The 17,038-nt window shown below is 42.1% G+C and overlaps 1 protein-coding gene across 1 annotated transcript in view; it reads right to left on the reverse strand.

The window, feature by feature from the left end:
• Positions 1–17,038, reverse strand: part of LOC106805906 (carbonyl reductase [NADPH] 1-like) — a gene marked incomplete at its 5' end in the record, with an annotated part of 38,469 nt that overhangs the window by 12,795 nt on the left and 8,636 nt on the right. The window contains 1 exon segment of the mRNA XM_014807677.1: positions 3,795–3,886. Coding sequence (XP_014663163.1) covers positions 3,795–3,886 — 92 coding nt within the window.

Below are 17,038 nucleotides of genomic sequence, written 5' to 3' on the forward strand. Positions count from 1 at the left end.
GTGTTTGGTTTAAGTTTTGATATTACCATAAGCAATAAGTGATAAGTGATACTTCAGTGCCGCAGCGAGTGAAACTATTTCTCAACCGTATATTCCTGTTCTTGTATATTTTCATGAAATCAAGCCTTTTAGTTATACATGTATAACGCCCAGCTGAGTCACGCAGCGACGAGAAGCAGAGAAAGCATGTATTTTTACTAATTTCCCATACTAATAATAGTTATATTTTTAATAGCATGCATTCAGTATCACATTTCGAGCAGCAGTGATTTTAAACGCTGTCAGCTGGCACACATAAATGAGATGCCGTCAAAATGAATTCTCTCAAGATTAGCAGCATATTTGCATTGGCTGACATTTTAACGCCGTCATTGTCGGCTCTTCGTTATGTTGCCAGATCCACTTCGAAGCTCTATGTAGCTCGACCATCTACATGCTGTCATGTGATGTGGTGTAAATTATTTTTTACAAATTGGCATATCGTTTTTAACTGGTATTTTTCACATACACCAAAGGCGCAGCAGAATTACACAGATCAACCGAACCAAGTAGTGTTTTCGCCGTAACTTACGGCTTCACAAGATTGTATATTGTATTAGCTTTACATTGAATATTATGATTACATATATAATTAAAAATGCAATAAGTAGCAGTTCTGTTCGTGTGCACCCGGACGCAGGTCAGCGAGTCACTTGCAATCTGTCATTGCCGTGCCTACACGAATTTATATATTTGCAAACGTACTATAACATGGCTACACGTGCATACAATCTCTAGTACCTATCATGCGCTCTTGGGAAACTTGAAAACACCTATATCTGTGGGAACTATACTAGAATATCTATATGCAAATGATTCCGCTGTCCGGCTTGAATATAGACACGAACCCGCATACTCTCTGTGAAGTATTGAGTTTATTGACGCACGATTAGTCGAATATATTAGCAAAATTATATGCGTGCGCGCAAGTGAATCTACAGATGATTATAATTCTCTAAAATTCTAAGCTACCATATAGACACATGTCTTAGCATAGTCTCGTGCAATATTGAGTTTATTGACGGCACGATTCAGGTCACATATATTAGCAAACTATATGCGTACCGTAATCTGCCACGTACTGGCGTTGAATATAGGACAACCCCGCAGGCCATTTCGAGCTAGTTAGACCGCTACACGTTCGCCAGGGCACGCACCGATCGAAACGCGTTAGCAAGCCAGCGGTATACGAAGTGTCAGTGCGTGTATGCCGTTAGTCTGTGGTTAATCACCGCTTTGGGAAAAAAAATTTTCGCGGCCCGGCTGGGGCCGCAATGCCACGCTCTCAACACGCTCACCACGCTCGGGCCAATTTTTTCTAGGACGAGCGGCGATCGTGATGAGCGTAGCTCTGGCTGTGACATGGCGCCCTAAGCATCTATAGTTGTATCTGAAGGAGTGACATTCGACTAACAACCAGCAAGCATCGCAGTGAGCCGCAGCAAATAGAAATCACAAGGAAATCACACTGGCAAAGACTGTAACTTATTGTAGCAATAATTAAACACCTACATAGCATTAATAAAGCTAATCTAAATACACAAGTCAATGACTAAACGCCGTCAATCATATAGGTGAGGCATGATTATCAGATTGCCGGTTATAAATCGCCACGTTTCCGACTTATGTTCTTTCTTCTCTTGCTCTAATGCAGTATGGCAGTATGCAGTACTATATATTAACTTCTTTCTTCTCTTGCTTCCAAGGCAGTATACAGTTTATCAACTTCTTCTTTTTCTTCTTGGTTGCTAGATGGCACGTGTGCAGTATATTAACTTATTTCTTCTTTTTGCTTGTAAGCGCAATATTAGGCCGCCAGTGGCGTAGCCATTTTTTTTAACAGAGGGGGCCAATAAACAAGCGAGCTGGCGCAAAATAGTGGATGACAATTAAATATTTTCAATGGTTCTCCGCCTCCCTCTCTCAGCCCTACGCCTCCGCACGCTCTCACCTCTGCAGTCTTTGTTAATGGGCGCTAATGCAAAGAGGCGAAATTTTTTGTTCGTTGTTGCTCTGCCCTTCCGAAGGTTAAGGCAACTGTTCAGTGGCGGAATGCCAGGCATTCCAATGCGGGAGAGGAGGAGACGAAAGAGGCGGAGGGTATAGGCGGGTCCTCCCCCAGAAAATTGTGAAAATGTAGATAGCAAGAGATGGTATTTGAGGCACTTTTGGCGTACATGTACAGCCTTCATTCTGACTACGATAATTCTCCTTTTTAGTAGAACAATTCTTATTTTCTCATTTTTTTAAACTTTCGAATCAGACAGGGGCCATGGCCCCTTTGGTCCCCCCTAACTACGCACTGGTAGGCCCTATACAGTAGTGTAGAGATTTCGAGGGGGGTGTAACTCACGATGAGCAGTAGACTAGATCAGGATGGATAGTTTGAACTCGGCAGTATAGATAGAATAAATCTATATTGACTAAAGACCGGATAAAATAGACAGCACATAACGATCAACACCTGGGAGCAGCCATCTTGGATCATACATACGGAGGGGGTCTAGGGAAAACAAGGAATGTAAACGAACACGCAATATATAGAGTATGATAATCAACGGCGTTTATGTACTATTAATCAGCATAATATACGAGGAGATTTGAATAGAATGAATAGTCTAAGTTGTGGAAGAGAGGAATATTTACTTAGAAACGAGTTGTGTCAGCAGGGAACACTATCGCACCAGCCACGGAATCTGCGTGGGGATTAGTGTTTTGACGACGCGTATTTAACAACGGCACGTAGGGGGCGTTGGCCAGCTAGGTATATAAGACGCGCGAACCGTAGCACGAGAGTGTTATTTTTTTAGGTGTCGGTTTTAGGTAGGAAGAAGAAGAGAAAGAAGGAGAAGAAGAAAGCATATTAGGTCACGGGGTGATAGAAGAGGGAATAGGAGCACGGGTTTTCAGGTAGGTAGAACTACGGGTACAGGGAATAAAACGGGAAGGAAAGAAGCACGGGATTTCAGCGTCGGTAGAGCCAGGAGGCGACTACGAGGGAGACAGCCCTTGGAAGTCAACCTAGGGTCTACGCGAAGAAAGACGCGTTATTCTTTAATAGTTAGTCTAAGTGCGTTAGTTAAACAACGTAACACGGCGCTTGACGCTGCACTGATAATCGCAATTAGCGGCGAAACCAGATAACTTATAACGCAAGCTAAGGTAGCGTAAGCTACATATACGAGATAATACAGATCCGCGGCATCTATGAATGCAGGGGAATTATTTGTAAAGCTAGTAAGAGAATAGACATGTTTCAGGAAATTCAGTAGTTTAGGTTTTCAAACACTACATAAATACAATACAAAAAATATACACAATTATTACTAAAACATTGTATCGCTCTTATAAGGCTTGAACTTAGTGAAGGATGTCTGTCAAATGACAGGCAGTTGATAAGATGACATTCCTCGAGAAACCCAGGTAATCAAATATTACAATTCGGCTGACCATCACCAGAGAACTTGCCTTTTGTGACACGGTCGCCACTCTAATAGCTAAGACGTAACCTAGCTGGCTAAAGTGAACTAGTAGTGCTGCTATGCTGCATGCACGAAGAATAGACTTTCCAGAGATATGTGATTATGTCTTGATATTTATGAAAGCTGTAGTAGTTTAGTTAACCTTGCGTCTGTACTGCAAGAAAGGATGTTCAAAAATAATGGAAATAACTACATAAAGCCAATTAACTCTATACTCTATGGCCATATTGTAATTAAGAGAAATGAGTAAACTATATAGATTTTTTCACATACCCAATCACTAATTTTCCTATTCTCCACAAACTCTCCGATAGGTGAATTGACGTTGGGTGGCAGCAATGCAAGGTAGATAAGCGTGTCAGCTCCTACATGACAATAAACAACAAACTGCATGAGTACGTGCATACGCATTTTATTGTTACTGTAAATGCATCAAAACAGTATAATTATGATACCTTTGACAAAATATAAGTTACATTAATTTCATATAATATCAAAATACATCAAGTGGTTTATCATTATACATCAGGTCAGTCAATGGCATTCTTAAGATGGGGGTCTTTTGAATAGAGTAGAGAAATTAGGGTCAAAATATTGTTAAAGTATTAAATTTATTGCAGTGAATGGGTGAGTCACATCATATCATGATGAATTCAATTCACTATGACAACATTACTAATTATAATGTGAAAACTTAATAATTCACACTAAATATTATTTACTATAATAAAGGTACATAAATAAATGAAATCTGTAGGCACAGAGATAGTTAACAAACTGATATTTAGGATAATTATATTCATATCGGTTAATATATGTGGGGCAAGCTATTAGAGACTGTAGGCTAGCTATTTCGTTTTCCCATTTCCTATTTAGACTTTTAAAATAGGAAACGGATCAGAAACCCATTTCCTATTTTCTATTTTCATTTAAAAAATAGGAAATAGGTCAGAAACCCATTTCCTATTTGCAACGTCAAAATGGGAAAACAAACTAACGGTGTACCGTGATTTTAACTAGCGCCTCTACCGAGTCATGGCAATATAGTGCGGGAGATTTCTGTTTTCTTATATTGACTAAGCACGGCAAACATCTTCTCATTTGAATCACTCTCATACATTTAATAGCACAGCATATTTAATTTATTTATACAATATTTAATTAATTAGCCTAACTAGTATGTTATTTCTATAGTATTTACTGAGCAGTGACCCCGAGTGGCTGAACTACGCTGACGTCGCGCTCGGGATTACGAATCCTAGATACGGGCCTTAGCAACGACGAAACTAGGTTTCGTCGCTCGAAACTATGGTTTCTCGAATTATGATACAAATGGCGCGGTTGAAAGTGAGGTTCTTGCTGAAACCTAGGTTCTTGCTCCCAAAACCTAGTTTCTGGCTCAAGAAACTAAGATTCCAGCTATAACTGCGATTACAGGGCTAGAAACCAGGTTTCATGCCATGAAACCTAGTTTCATGACAAGAAACCTGGTTTTGTGAGCAAGAAACCTGGTTTCGTCGCTCGAAACTATGGTTTTTCGAATTATGATACAAATAGCGCGGTTGAAAGTGGGTTTCTTGCTGAAACCTAGTTTTTTGCTCAGGAAACTAAGATTCCAGCTATAACTGCGGTTATATGGCTAGAAACCAGGTTTCATGCCATGAAACCATGGCAAGAAACCTGGTTTTGTAAGCACGAAACCTGGATTCGTTGCTCGAAAATATAGTTTCTCGAATTATGATACAAATGGCGCGGTTGAAAGTGGGTTTCTTGCTGAAACCTAGGTTCTTGCTCCCAAAACCTAGTTTCTTGCTCAAGAAACTAAGATTCCAGCTATAACTGCGGTTATAAGGCTAGAAACCAGGTTTCATGCCATGAAACCTAGCAAGGCCGTACGCAGGAATTTTTTTGTAGGGGGGCAAAGGTACTCCCCATGCCCCCTGTGCCCTAACGTTTCGCAATTTCTCATTTCTTTATTTAAAGTGTAATATTTCTTTGATGATTTAAGATAACCTTTTGTCACATTTCTATTTTATTTCTAAAAGTGTACAGTATTGGTCCTATTAAAAGGCATACTCTGAAAATATCTAGGGGGGCAACTGCCCCTGCTGCCCCCCTGCTGCGTACGGCCCTGAAACCTAGTTTCATGACAAGAAACCTAGTTTTGTGAGCAAGAAACCTGGTTTCGTCGCTCGAAACTATGGTTTTTCGAATTATGATACAAATGGCGCGGTTGAAAGTGGGTTTCTTGCTGAAACCTAGTTTCTTGCTCAGAAAACTAAGATTCTAGCTATAACTGCGGTTATAGGGCTAGAAACCAGGTTTCATGCCATGAAACGTAGTTTCATGGCAAGAAACCTGGTTTCTTGAGCAAGAAACTAGGTTTTGTGAGCACGAAACCTGGTTTCGTGCGAGGAAACTTGGTTTTTCGAATTATGATACAAAATACTTGCCATACACGCATGCATGCACATACACCAATAGATACTTCATGTATCCATGCTAGTATATATATACACATGCTTGTGTACGCAATGACTACCATAAGTGAATTCTAGGAATATAATGTTTGTATCTCTAGTATAGCAACACCTTTGGCCAAACCACCCTGCAACAAACACGGTACCCACCAGTTCCGACTCAAATAGTTACTAAATGTTACTTCGGTTTATTGCAGGATAGGCTGCCGATATGGATCTATTCTGCCGCCATAACAGAACCACTTCTAATTGACAGTAGCCAGCCAGGAATATGCTGCGTGACGTCACAGAGGCACGGCGACTATTGTCTGGAGACGGATTACAGGGTTCTCTCCGCGCGCCGTCCCCAAGTTTGGTTAGGTAGATGCTGTCGCATCACGTAGTGCAGTGAACGTATACGAACCGCGCTGCTGTCAACAGAAGATGGCCTACAATCCAACCGCGTCGCCACATAGTCTCACCACTTAGCCACATAGCCACTTAATTATAGTCACATAGTCTGGCCACATAGTCACCGGCTACATAGCTTACGGATATGAGCTGCAGCTAATAATTTTAATATAATATAATATATGTATATATATATATATACGTAAATATATTATAATCAAATCTTAAAAATTAATATTTATTAGTTTATACGAGTAATATTTATATTTATTTATCATTTAATTGATCTGGAAATAATACACATTTATCGAATTTATTTACTTTCTATTTCTCATTAAAACTTACGCTGACCGCCACCCAACATCAGTATGCATAGCTGTGCAGATTCCTATGAACCGTTTCCATAAACGCCCTAATATAATGCAGATTCAACTTCTTTGCTGGTTATTGTAGGAGTAGAACGTTCTGTTGGTCAGAGCCAAACGACTGCACCGCCTACAAGATGGAGGTTCGTGGCGAAGGCAAAGAGGCGGCGCCGGAGATAAGTGCTTGGCTTCGGTAGCAATGGCTCTGTCAATGGTACGATTCAGATGGTGCAGTTAAACGGTGGACGGCCCAGCTCACACACTGACGGTTCGTCAGACGATACAACGTATACGAGCTCCCGTATATTTGGTCTCTCACAGCGGTCAGCAGAGCGCACGTGTCGAATTCACGCATGCGCATGTGGAACATACTTCCAGAACTCGATGTCATGCCGTATAGTATTATAGATCAATGATTAGGAAAGAATAATACAATATGTGTTTTTTAATTCAATTCTGAGAAAAGGGTATTTCACGTTGGCGCGTTTACAGTGCACGTGCAGTTGACACGTAGAACGTAGCACGTAGGCACATCGCACACCGTATTCCCACAGTTGGCAGTTTGTTGCGACTAAATGATCAAGAGTAATAATATAATATAGATATATATTTTATAATAATCTATTATTATTCACTTCTGTAACATCTGTGCGAGTCATCAGGCTTAAACATTAGCTCAATGAATAGTGCCGTTACAGCAGACACGGAACGTATATGCGCAATGCCGTACAATGCGCCGGTGATGAGGTGATTTTTTTTTTTTTTTTTTTCGGCGACGTAGTAATTAAGATCAAGAATTGTGCCGGATTATTCGAAGACTGAGTGTAGTAAATATTTAAAGTTTAGAATTTTACCAACTAGGCATGATAGTTTAGGCTACGGGCATGGCATGATACGGTCTAGAAAGAACCCAATGGAATTAATTTATGCTACGTTGTTTAGTTTGTTTACCATTTGCTTATATTTGTTTGTTTTGTAGCAATTTATTATTTAGTTTTATTTCATTTATTTATATCTTTATTATTTGGCATTTTTCAATTATGTATATTTCGTTACTAAATCTATTTGCAAATATTCGTTGTGTTGTATGAGTGTAAAGCATAGGGTAGGAGATAAAATGAAGAACAAACACAACATTCAAAATGTCATTTTCTAAACTCGAAGCATGTCTTATGCTGGTTTAAAATATATTCGACCTTTCTATAAAATAGTTTGTAAGAAAACGCAGCGACATATTATTATAGGTACGGGACTCCGTCAATGACATCTTCTGAGCATTTACTATTATATTTCAGTCGAACTAATCAACGTTGACTGGTTTCGCAGTCTGTCCCCATTCAAATTGTCATTTTACATGTATCATTAATGATGCATGCATGTGCACCGCACCTAACACGTAGCAGTAAGTGAGCAATATTCGCCAGGTGTTCCAAGAGCTATTCATGGGCGGCTGTTTTTCCGGAAAATGCCGCTCGCGAATTCTGATCGCCGCCATGGGCATGTTCCGTACGTGAACGAAAATCATCGGCCAAGCACTGTCGGAAGAACCTTTGGTGTTCGTCCTCGACGGCGGGAGTGGATGGTGGCATCGCGATGGCCGATCGTGCGCAGCAGCCGAGCACGTGTTCGACAGCAGCGACGCGTCGACGTTGGACGTCGTCGCCGAGAAGGGCGTCGTCTACGCCGAGATCACGAAAACGCGCGGCGGGATCTCGCGAGCTTACCATCGTGCTCTCGGCCCGTAGCACATGCAGGCGTGGCACGGCGACCTGCGCGAGTCACGTCAGACGCACGCAGGCCGACGAGCTGAAGGCGTTTGTCGACGCACTCATGATACCGCCGACGAAAGCGGTCATATACACGGGCGACTTCAAACATGGATCGCATCCAACGGCCGGAGCACGTGCGTGAGATCGTAGCCAAGCTGCGAGCAGAGCTGGCAGATGGGCACGAGCGGTTTGACTGCACCTACTGTCTGGAAAACCCGCTCGCTAAGGATCGCAGCCAGTTTTTCTCGACTACGTGCTCTTCAGTAGGGATCACCTAACCCCGACACATCGACGTTCAGCGTCATCGAGTAGAAGGAGAGGAGCCTCTGTCAATATGCGTCAGTGCCCCAGCTCAGCCTATACATCAGTACCACGACGGCCTGCTCTGCTTGAAGTCGGATCAAATTCAACACCTCTCCGACCATCACGCCGTTGCTGGAAAATTTGTATTTCCTTGATCGTGTATAGTCTCTGTATATGCTGTTAGATACAGTTAATGTACGATGACGCATTTATTCTGCTCTATTATTGTGTCTAATAGTATCAGGATTGAATAATAATAGATAACAATCTAATAATGATCTAACAATAGATAATAATAGATAATAATCTATTGTTATTCACTCCTGATAGTATCTAAGCACCTATAGCTACCTAGTAGACAGGAAGTCGTCTATTTCCGCATGTAATGGTCACAACGAGATTTGACGTCGTGAGGCCGCCATATCTCGGTCATGTAATGGTGTATATTGACTTTTACAAGATAATTAAATTTTTCTGAGGGCAGGGTGATTTTCATTGCGCAAAAGAACGAAAACATTCAACCAATAGGTCAGGGAACATCTCGTAAATAGATCAGTAGAACCAAATAGGAGTAATTGAGCATAATTGCACGCTAAAATGAACTATGACGTTCACAGAGAAGATATATTTACACATTTTATTATGTAATATATATACTTTTATATTTATATTATATATATTTCACTATATGTGTTTGTGTGTTTGTGTGTGCGTGTGTGCCTGCGTGTGTGTATGTATGTGGAACTGCGTGTAAATGTGTGCGTGTAGGCGTGCGTGCGTGTATGCGCGCGTATATATATATGTATATATATATTAATATGTATATATTATATTAATTTTGTGTTGTGCTGCGTGCGTGGTAGCGTGCGTGTGTGTGTGTTGTGGTGTGTGTGTGTGTGGTGTGTGTGTGTGTGCGTGCGATGGTGCGTGTGTTGTTGTGTGTGTGCTGTGTGTGTGTGTGTGTGTGCGTAGTGTGTGTGGTGTAGTGTGCTGGTGATGAATGTGTAGTGCTGTGTGCTTAGATGTGGTCGTGCTGTGCTGCTGATGTGGTTGTGTGTGTGCATGTGTGTATGTGTGTGTGTGTATTGTTTGATACTCAAATGTATTAATATAGTAAAATAAGCATTGAATGCATAATAAACTCTGTGACTATATATTTTGCAATAACCCCTAAGAATTACAGTAATTTGTTGTAGTCTTATAGTTGTAAAGATGTTTGATTAGCTCATGCAGTAACGATTTACTTTGCTTCAAGAATTTCATTTTTGTTCCTGGACATACTCTGTTAGCGAATATATCTGACAACCTCCCCATTTTAAGTGGGAAAGATACTGTGTACGTTGTAGATGTGTCACGACTTGCGTAAGAGACGCATTGTTAATAAGTGCAGGCCAAAGTCATATATGCCGTAATACCCGAGGGGGCAGTAACTCCGCATACAGTAAAAACTCGCGTATAAGGCAACATTAGATTTTTCCAAGTTAGCCTCATATGTTTTCTTATATCAAATGGTGCTTACTGAAATTTAGCGCCTCAAAAGGTTCTTAAATAGGTTCTTAATCTGTTTCTACTTTTAAGTATGTATAAGCTGTATACTTGCATTCAAAATTGGTTAACATTTTTTACAAGGACTGCAGTTTTTGCTAATTATATACCATAGATGGGCCTACAGTGTAAGTTTTTTTTAGTGCCTTACCATACCTGTATGATACAGTATGAAATCAAGAAACACAAACAAATGCCAAAATAGATGCGTGCCAAAAGAGGTGCTGGGCACATTTCATCGCGTATTGTGTGAGCTCGTCTTTTTTATTTTACCTGTGTTTCTTTTAAGTTTTCATCTCGGCATGGAAAATTTAAATGACCTACTTTAAAATCTTAGCCTTAAAACAGCGTTCTTATGATAAAGGGGGTCTAAAATGGGCGAATTTTAAAGCCTAACAGGTTCTTAAAGATCTATGTTGCTTATACGCGGGTTTTTACGTATGTGACGCTATACTACTATTATTTATATACACCAGCATTATTGGCCCCCAGTTTTCGTTTCCTTGCCATTTTTTTGCCCACCAAAATTTTTCTAGCATCTTTTTGCTCCCAATTTATTCCCTTGCCATCTTTTATGCCCCATGCTTTCCGCATCGAGGCCATTTTTTGCCCCATTTTCACCGTCGAGCCATCTTTTTGCCCCATGTTTTCACCTGTTCGAGCCATCTTTTTGCCCCATGTTTTAAGTTATTCCCATCAAGCATCTTTTGCCTAATTTCCATTTAGGTGGAGAACCCTATTACTACCAAAGAGGTGACTAACTCCCCCGGGGCTTACCCCCCCCCGGCCGTAAAATAGACAATTTTGCCCGCTGAGCACAGCAATATATACTTAACATAATATAGTCTCTGATAGTTTGTTTGATCAAAGTCTAATTTTACAATTGTGACAACGTAGAGTCGAAGGTAAACATTGCAAAAACTTGAGCCGTGTGTAGCAGGCTAAACAAGTGCACATTTGCGTTTGATTCATTTTATACAAGCGCCCGCGGTGTAACTACGCACGAGTTAACAAATAATATTAGCCGCGCCTAACAGTGCTACACGATTACTGGCTACAATATTATAGTAATTTAAACAGCAATAAAACAAAGTCGCCAATTGATAAATGCCGACATAATTACGAACAAATTATGCAATGACTAAACTGATAACAATCAATGATATAGAATGATTAATGGTAAATGATATATTGATAATATGAAGATGCAAAGCCAAGACACGGCACTCAACACTAGCAGCACTGTGCAGATTTCTCGATACGTCAAGGCATATCTGCGGCGCCAGCTATGACCATAGACTAGAGAATTAACTTACTTTAACTTAATTAACTTAATCTTTATTAAAGTTATTCTTAACTACGGTATGACATGAGAGGCCTGTGCAGAACGACTACTACTAATCTAGCATAGAACGATCACCAAACTCTGTGCTCTGGCCTATTGCATTCCGCCGTTTATTTGGTATAATAGGTTGCCTATAAATCGCCACAGAACGCTGCTTATTCACTTGGTTGATACACCAGATAAAGACGCTATAAGCATTTAAAAATAGATACGCCTAAAGAATATAATTTTGAACGCAATGAAACCAGAGCCATTATAAATCCACATGGTTATATATGCTCCTGAGTGAACGTAGCGAACGCTTCGAAAATGGCTGAGGGACTGTTGCTGTCGTAGCGCGCAATGCAATTTTGGGATAACTCGCAGCGCCATTTCTCTGTGATAACACGCCGCTAAATGACGTCCTGTCGCTCGTCAAGGTAATCAACGTTAGACATGAGTCAGTGCCGTTACCCCATTAGAAATAAATATAGGTAGACTCTAGTCTATTTCTATGGTTTAGTCGACGTTCACACTGTAAACACAAATCTCCCCCGGTATTGTTCCATGGTATCGGTAGGCGGCCGGCTAGCGGTCGCTCGCTAGGGTCAATATTTCTTGGGCTACGGCTCTGTGTAGTGTCTTCACAGATGTCTCGTATATATTTCATATGGTTAGCCGAAATGCTGCGGGCAGTTTTCCGTTTCGTTTCGCTTTCGATTCAGCGCTAATGCTGGTGCTTTCTCGATTGCTACTCAGTCAGTTGTACGTTGCAAGATTGGAAATCTGGCGCCGTGTGAAGCATTTTAACTACTGTAGTGGCCCTAAGTTTTATTGTTTCTTACTAGCTTACAAATAATTCCTCTGCATTCATAGATGCCGCGGATCTGTATTTATCTCGTATATGTAGCTTACGCTACTTAGCTTGCGTTATCTGGTTCGCCGTAATTGCGATTATCAGTGCAGCGTGAAGCGCTGTTACGTTGTTTAACTAACCACTTGACTAATATTAAAGAATTAACGGGTCGCCGGCTACGTCCTCTCCTCTCCCCGTCACCTTCTTCGCGTAGACCTAGGTAGCCTCCAAGGGTGTCTCCCTCGTAGTCGCTCCTGGCTCTACCGACCTGAAATCCCGTGCTTCTTTCCTTCCCGTTTTATTCCCTGTACCCGTAGTTCTACCTACCTGAAAACCCGTGCTCCTATTCCCTCTTTTATCACCCCGTGACCTAATATGCTTTCTTCTTCTCCTTCTTTCTCTTCTTCTTCCTACCTAAACCTAACCTAAAAAAATAACACTCTCGTGCTACAGTTCGGCGCGCCTTATATACCTAGCTGGCAACGCCCCCCTACGTGCCGTTGTTAAATACGCGTCGTCAAAACACTACTCCCCACAGATTCCGTGGCTGGTGCGATGGTTTCCCCTGCTGACGCAACTCGTTTCTAAGTAAATATTCCTCTCTTCCACAACTTAGACTATTCATTCTATTCAAATCTCCTCGTATATTATGCTGATTAATAGTACATAAACGCGTTGATTATCATACTCTATATATTGCGTGTTCGTTTACATTCCTTGTTTTCCCTAGACCCCCTCCGTATGTATGATCCAAGATGGCTGCTCCCAGGTGTTGATCGTTATGTGCTGTCTATATTTTATCCGGTCTTTAGTCAATATATGGTTATTCTATCTATACTGCGAGTTCAAACTATCCATCCTGATTTAGTCTACTGCTCATGTGAGTTACACCCCCCTCGAAATCTCTACACTACTGTATAGGGCCTACCAGTGGCGTAGTTAGGGGGGACCAAAGGGGGCCATGGCCCCCTGTTGATTCGAAAGTTTAAAAAAAATGAGAAAATAAGAATTGTTCTACTAAAAAGAGAATTATCGTAGTCAGAATGAAGGCTGTACATGTACTCAAAAGTGCCTCAAATACCATCTATTGCTATCTACATTTTCACAATTTTCTGGGGGAGGACCCCCTATACCCTCCGCCTGTTTCTCTCCTCCTCCCCATTGGAATCCTGGATCCGCCACTGAACAGTTGCTTAACTTGGAAGCAGAGAACAACGAACAAAAATTTCGCCTCTTTGCATAGCGCCCATAACAAAGACTGCAGAGGTGAGAGGTGGGGAGCGTAGGGTGTAGAGAGGGAGGCGGAGAAACCATTAAAATATTAATTGTTATCCACTATTTTGCGCAGCTCGCTGTTTTTAGCCCCCTCTGTTAAAAAATAATGGCTACGCCACTGGGGCCTATATTGCGTTACAAGCAAAAAGAAGAAATAAGTTAATATACTGCACACTGCATTAGAACCAAGAAGAAAAAGAAGAAGTTGATAAACTGTATACTGCATTGGAAGCAAGAAGAAGAAAGAAGTTAATATAAGTACTGCATACTGCATACTGCATTAGAAGCAAGAAGAAGAAAGAACTAAGTCGGAAACTGCGTTTATACCCGGATCTGATATCATGCTATATATATTGACGGGTTTAGTTCATTGACTTGTGTATTTAGATTAGTTTATTAATCTATGTAGGTGTTTAATTATTGTACAATAAGTTACAGTCTTTGGCAGTGTATTTCCTTTGTGATTTCTATTGTGCGCTTACTGGATGCTGCTGGTTGTTAGTCGAATTGTCAACTCTTCAGATACCAACTATAGATGCTTAATACCAATACCAAATACGCAGTAATTTTAAATACTAATGAGAGTTTTCATGTATTATTTTGATGTATTGCGAGTCCCAATCATAAGAAAGACACGCGACATACGTCACCATGCAGTTGTGTATTTAAACGGCGAGACGAGGCTTGCACAGCCGGAGAAGCATGTTAGTAATAACTTGGCGCAATTTCATAACAACGTTGTATATCCAGAAGCTTTGACTACATAGAATCGTGGAGTCTTTCGAACTGTTTTTGTCGGAATATTCTGTACCCTTTCATATTTTGTTTCTCTGTTACGACTCTATATCATTAGAATTAAGTAAATATATGTGTGAGAATTTGCTCTACAAGTTGCTCCTGCGTCTTTTCCCCGGGCAACGCCGGGTACCCAAGCTAGTTAGAAGAATTGGTTGCGACGTTTTTGGCAAAGAAAATTCCCGTATACACGTGCTACGGGGCGCCATGCAGGACAGGCATTTTTGTACCTATAAACTTGACAAAAATGAGTTTTGTGGGACAAAACTCAATTTTGTGAAGAAGCACAAAACTCAATTCTGCTCATGCCTCGTCCCACAAACTCAATTTGCTGAAACACAAAACTGCATTCTGTCATCCTGTCCCACAAAAGCTCATTTTGTGAACACAAAAACTCATAATTCTGTCAGTCCGTGTCCCACCCAAAACTCATTTTGTAGAACGACAAAAACTCCATTCTGTCAATCCCTGTTCCACAAACCGTCGTTTTGCCTTGCCCAAATATGGGCACACGCATATAAGAAGGGCTAGACCATTGGTTCAAAACTGGGCTGGAGAAATGTGTGTCACGGTCGCCATCTTGTTTCTTTAACTTAGTACCCATTTTCGTCCAGCCCAGTTCTGACCATGATAGCCTTCTTACCATGCCGTGTGCCATATTTCGGTGCAACAAAATGAGTTTTGTGGCAGCAGGATTGACAGAAATTGAGTTTGTGTCACAAAATTGAGTTTGTGGACCGGATTGACAGAATGAGTTTTGCTGTTCAACCCAAAATGACTTTGTGCAACAAAAATTGACTTGAGTTTTGTGCACAAAAGTTGAGTTTTGTAAGACATGGCGATCCTGCATGGCGCCCCATACCTGCTACGGCTTCGGACACCTCGAGGTTAGCGATATGTAGCGTCTAGCACGACAACACCCCGATAGCGATTATTACCGATTTATTAATGCATCGTGCGTGCGTGTGTATGGTAAACCGTGCGTGTGGTGGCTGCGTGCGCTGTGTGCGCGTAACACGCGAACGTTCGTGCATGCGTCGAAGTGCGTGCGTGTGCACGTATACGTGCGTGGCGTGCGGTGCACGTACACGTGGCTGTGCATGCGTGCGCTCGAATGCGTGCGTGCGTCCGTGTGTGTGCGCGTGTTCAGGTACACGTTCGTGCGTGCAGTGCTTGTTACCTACACGTCCGGTGTGCATGTGTGCGTGCGTCCGTGTGGTGTCGCGTGTTCAGGTACACGATGCGGTTCGTGCGTGCGTGCTTGTTGCAGATACACGTGTGTGCCAGTGTGTGCGTGCGTGCGTACGTTGGCGTATGCACGGACAACGGACAGCTTGCACAGTGCGAGAAGAATGACAGAAGAGAACGGACACCTGTAGAAAGAAAGAGACTGGAGGTGTATACACGGCGCGTAAACACCAACAGCAAACACGTCCTGCGGCCGCTAGGCTACCGCACAAACATGCACCCGATTCGTGACAAGTAAATTAATTCGTAAAATAGAACGATGCGTAACATGTCGTGTTGGTAGACGAATATGACCGCTGTCTGCTTTATTACTTTTTTTGTTATTTTTAACAACTATAACTAATACCAACTATGCACTCGCTCCTCTACGGTCGTATACACTTTCACACATTATAAGCAAAATAAAATTATTCTACTTATTTTACGAAGTATAAGTTACACCGGCATTCTTCTATATTGGTAGTCTCTGGAACTAAGGCATTATTTGTTGGTGCTTTCAACTGTATAGCCTCGTCTACAACGACGAACGCTTAACTGCGAGTTAAGCTAACTCGAGTTTTAAGCGTTAACAAGTTCGAGTTAGCGATTATGTAGCGTCTACACGGCAACACCCGATAGCGATATTACGATTTATTATGGCATACGTGCGTGCGTTGTGTGCGTACACGCGCGTTCGTGGCAATGCTGAGTGCGGGTGCGTGTGCACGTACAATGTGAGTGCATTCGTGGTGCGTCTGCATGTGCACGTATAGTGCGTGCGTGCGGTGCACGTAACTGCGTGCATTGCGTGCGTGCGTGTGTACCTCACACGTGTGTGCATGGGTTCGCGTGCGTCCGTGTTGTGTGCGCGTGTCAGGTACACGTTCGTGCGTGCGTGCTTGTGCAGATACACGTGTGTGCATGTGTGCGTGCGTGCGTACGTGGCGTGTGTTGAAGGTACATCGTGCGTCGTCGTGCTGCATGTGCACCGTAGACGTGCGGTGCCGTGCGTGCGTGTGTGGTGCACATCACACGTGGCGCGCATGACGTGCGTGCGTGCATGCATGTTGCACGTAGAGCGTCGTGCGTAGCGTGCCGTGTGGCACATACACGTGCGTGCATGCGTGCGTGTGCACGTACATCGTGCGTGGCCATGAGTGTGTGCGTGCGTCGCGTGTGCAAGTACAC

This window comes from Priapulus caudatus, unplaced genomic scaffold, assembly GCF_000485595.1.
Source record: "Priapulus caudatus unplaced genomic scaffold, Priapulus_caudatus-5.0.1 Scaffold132, whole genome shotgun sequence".
Lineage (NCBI taxonomy): Eukaryota > Metazoa > Priapulida > Priapulimorpha > Priapulimorphida > Priapulidae > Priapulus > Priapulus caudatus.